Here is a 4,081-nt window from a genome sequence, read left to right as displayed (position 1 = left end):
GCACATTTTTACACAAAAACACACAAAAAAAAAAAAAAAAAAAAAATATATATATATATATATATATATATATATATATATATATATATATATATATATATATATCGTCAAGAGTATTTCTTCTGATCATAATTAACTGATTTTGTTTACATTTTACTCCAGACTTTCCAGACTCTTTGCAGTTGTAAAGATTTATCAGTTTGTCGGATTCAAACCACACTCTTTTCTACAACAAGCCAGACTTTTCAGGAATTATGCTTATTTTCTCCAGCGTATTTGGAAATCGCATAGTGAGGCTATAAAAAGGCTTTGATGTTGCAATTGTCATGAAACCATGGCAGCTCATAAATGACCACAGAAACTTTCAATTAAGCCTGAAGCTGGGATGGTCTGGCCTCATTCTCCCCACCAGCAGCTAGATGGCTTCACAGCAACAGCAAGTGCATGTCTAAGAGGGCGTGTTGCGTTGGTTTGACTGCATGTTTCAGTCGGCCACTTTAAAGAGCTGGTTTTATGACTGAAAGCAAGAATGCTTTTCTCGTAGTGTTAAACAGTTTATGGATATTTCAAAGATGTGAAAGTTAAAGAGAAAAGCGCTTAATTTTTTGCAAAAAAAAAAAAAAAAAAACATGCGATTGTTGACAGTGACCTAGAGCTGTGCATCCTTCACCCCTCAAATTGTTGTGAAAAATGTAAATGTAGCCATATGTGGAGGTTTTATTAAAACTTGTGCTTTAACTTAACACTGGGAAATTACCAGCTGTCAAAGTAGATATGGTGATGGAAAAACATGCTCGGTAGGAAAGTTAACACAATTGTCTTATTACTTGGAAGTCCTGTTTTCTTCACACTGAAAACTATTTCTGTTCCATTACATGACAACTTACAGTCATTTAAGGCCAGATTTATTGTTTGATTGGTTTATCCTCCCTCTTTATTTTAGTTTTATTTCAATGGACCCTTTCAAACAGATTGAAAAAGAGATTCCTTTGGTTTTGCTGTAAACCTTTAAACATTTTTCATATAAAAATTCCAGACTTTTTCAGATTCAGCTTATCAGAATTCTTAGACCTGATAAAAATTCTGGTACCAAAACCATCTAGAGATTTATGAGACATTTATGATTGGAAACAACAGAAGCAGGAAATAAGAAAAGTATAGACAGAATGAAGGACAAGAAAGAAAGGGCACAAGGAAAAAAGAGGCAGGACAAAAGTAAGGAAGGAATGAGAGAAAGAACAAATGAAAACAGACATAATAGAGGAAAAAAATGACACGAAGAAGGAAAAACAAAGATACAAAAAGAGGGGAAAGCAGAAAACAGTACAGAAAAGAATAAAAAATCAAATGACAAAAGGAAGGAAGGACACCAGGATGGAAAAAAAGAAGGAAACATTTACACTATGGGACATGAAAAGCCTGAAAATATAAAGTTTTCTCCAATCTTCTTTTTCCAATTTTCTATGTAGAGACCTGGAAAATACTGAAAGCAAATTCTAGGCTAACTAAGCCTTTTTGGGACTGCATGGGAATCCACTTTAATGTTACAAAAACCTGGAAGTTGCACCATAACTTTCCACACTTTTCTTACCATTCCTGCTCTGCTTCACACTTGACTCAAAGAGCTTTTTCTCCCTGGTGTCTGGCCTTCAGCATGCTAATGTTTTCCATCCGAGAATCAGCCTCTTATTCATGCCGCCGTCTTTTTTCTTGTCCTCTAAGGGGACTTTTTACCTGAGTCAGGATAAAGCTAGTGCTCGGTGGAAACACCCGACCTTAGGCTGCCTGTCTGCTTCTGCTTTTTCTTCCCAGACTCAACCCCGAAGCTCGCCTACTGCCTCGACTCGGAGCAACAGAATTGCAGCCAACAATGGTTGTCACAGGTAACAAATGTACGGAAGCAAGCACATTCTTTCAAAAAAAAAAAAAAAAAAAAAAAAAAAAATAACAGAAAATATGTCCGGCCAGCAGGCTTTCCCTATTTAGATGTTGAAAATATCAAAGGTCACAAGGATAAGTAAGGACATGTAAAATATGTTTGATTCCGTTTTCAGAAAGGCTAAAAATTAGCTTTTATAATAAGTAGAGTGTTGTGAATCATGTCATAATTTAAAAAGAAAAGGTGAGTAAGTATTCAGAGTTACTCATAATGATGGATTAGAAAACTGACAAAACTAAACTATTCCCACTTACTAAAAGTAGGGATCCAAGAACAGATTTGCACCCGGTGGAAATCTTAAGACTGACAGATGATGAAACATTACATTTCACGATCACTATTCATAAGCTCCGTAGACTGCATAAGGATGGTAACTTTATTAAAAGAGGAAATCTATTTTGCTCCTTTTAACTTGCCGAACAAATTTATTACATGTAGACTGTCTCTGTGAAAATGTAGGTAGATGATGCAGAAAATAACCTTATGAGACAAATGGAGTCAGTTACCAAGTAATTTTGTTTTTGAAACAAAAACAGATTTTAGACAGCCCTCTGGCTCCACCTACAGGCACAAATGGGTACTCGTAATGTAAATCTACATTTCTCAAACTCGGTTGAAAGGTCGTTTTAGAATACATGAATAGTTCGTTTAGGAGTGTGTGTGTTACCTGGTATATCCTGAAGGGGATGTACCTAAAGCCTCCATCTTCTGTGGGATATTCCATCAGCTTCCTGTTCATCGCCCAAAACTGGTCAAACTTATCTGGAGTAACATAAATACACACAAACTGATAATCTATAAAATGACCATGTTATTCAGCAACATAAAGCAACTAATGTCTGATGGAAACACCAAACCTAAAGCTGCCCAGAAGCTTACACGCTGCCTCAACTCGGGCCAAAAATGTAGCAAAAAAGAAAAAAATAAGGTATTGATTAGGTGGGGACTTCTCTAGTGCTAACTTAGTCAAGCAAAACCATGCTGACTCTATACATTTGTTTATTAGAGAAAGGTTAAGAACTGTCCAGTTGCAATGTTTACATCTATGCTGCAAATTACATCCTTATGTGAAATGCTGATGGTGCATTCTGAGGAGGGAACAAAATATCTTGCGGATAAGATTTGTGAGTGATGATTTAAAACAAGAAGATACATTAAAACACACAAAAAAAGGAACAAGTCTTCAGAAAGCATATGCTAGTTTCAAACCATCCACATAAACACAGTGGTTTTCGTTCTCTTGGATGAAAGTTAAAGATCTCTCTGTTTCAATTCTCTTATGGACATGAAAGTTTTAGCTTAGACGTAGTTTCATCTCTCACTTTCTTCTGCAAGCCGACTTTTTCTTTTAGGATGATTTAAAACCTTTTGCATATCTCAGTTCAAATAAGTAAAAAAAAAAAAAAAAAAAAAAAACTGAAAAGAACCCTGAACACCTCAGAACACAGTGGTATTAGTCAGCGTTTCCTCAATTTGCCATTTTCTTGTACCTTCCTTGTTTTATTGAGATGTGCATGTCACTTCTTGCTCATGGTTTTAGTTTCAGGGAAAGGTGGAAGAGAGAAGAGCAGCTGAAGGGTTGTCGGTTTGAGGCCCTAGGGTTTTTCACAAACACTTTTCACAACGGTTACAGGCTAAAAACACAGCACTGAGAAACTTCAGAAGTTGTTTGCATAATAAAGAGCTGCTTCGGTGGTGATGCAACTCATCTTTGCTCTTGCTAAACCCCTTGAATTATTTATATGGAAAAGTAGTTTTGAGTTAATGTCCCTGTCAGTTTGTCAAGAAAACAAAATGTAAGCAGAAAAACACAAACTGAAAAACACAGGTTCACCTGGATTTCCCCGCTGTGGGACATCAAAAGGACATTTATAGTATATTCTTATTCGAGTATGTTGTGTACTTATTTTATTATAACTACTTATCTGTAGTCTGTGCCTTCATTTGTTTGTCAATTTAATGTTAATAGAAATTCATTTTACAACAGAGGGACAAAAAAAGGATCATTCTTGACTAAAATAAGTAAACATGGACATGGTGCATATAAATAAAAAAAAAAAAAAAAAAAAAAAAAAAAATTTTTAGGGGTAAAAAAAAACACCAAGAAAAATATTTAACAACCCCCCCTTAAAATTTTTTTTT

At 35.2% G+C, this 4,081-nt stretch overlaps 1 protein-coding gene across 4 annotated transcripts in view; it reads right to left on the bottom strand.

Moving 5' to 3' along the window:
- The window catches only part of atg5 (ATG5 autophagy related 5 homolog (S. cerevisiae)), a 40,382-nt gene that overhangs the window by 28,503 nt on the left and 7,798 nt on the right, over positions 1-4,081 (bottom strand). For all 4 annotated transcript variants that reach the window (XM_015054529.1, XM_015054531.1, XM_015054528.1 and 1 more), the window contains exon 6: positions 2,607-2,701. In XM_015054529.1, the coding sequence (XP_014910015.1) occupies positions 2,607-2,701 (95 nt within the window). The remainder of the gene's footprint in view (positions 1-2,606; positions 2,702-4,081) is intronic.

This window comes from Poecilia latipinna, unplaced genomic scaffold, assembly GCF_001443285.1.
Source record: "Poecilia latipinna isolate Pla-1442-1.1 unplaced genomic scaffold, P_latipinna-1.0 Scaffold1258, whole genome shotgun sequence".
NCBI lineage: Eukaryota > Metazoa > Chordata > Actinopteri > Cyprinodontiformes > Poeciliidae > Poecilia > Poecilia latipinna.
This window is presented reverse-complemented; position numbering and strand designations above follow the sequence as displayed.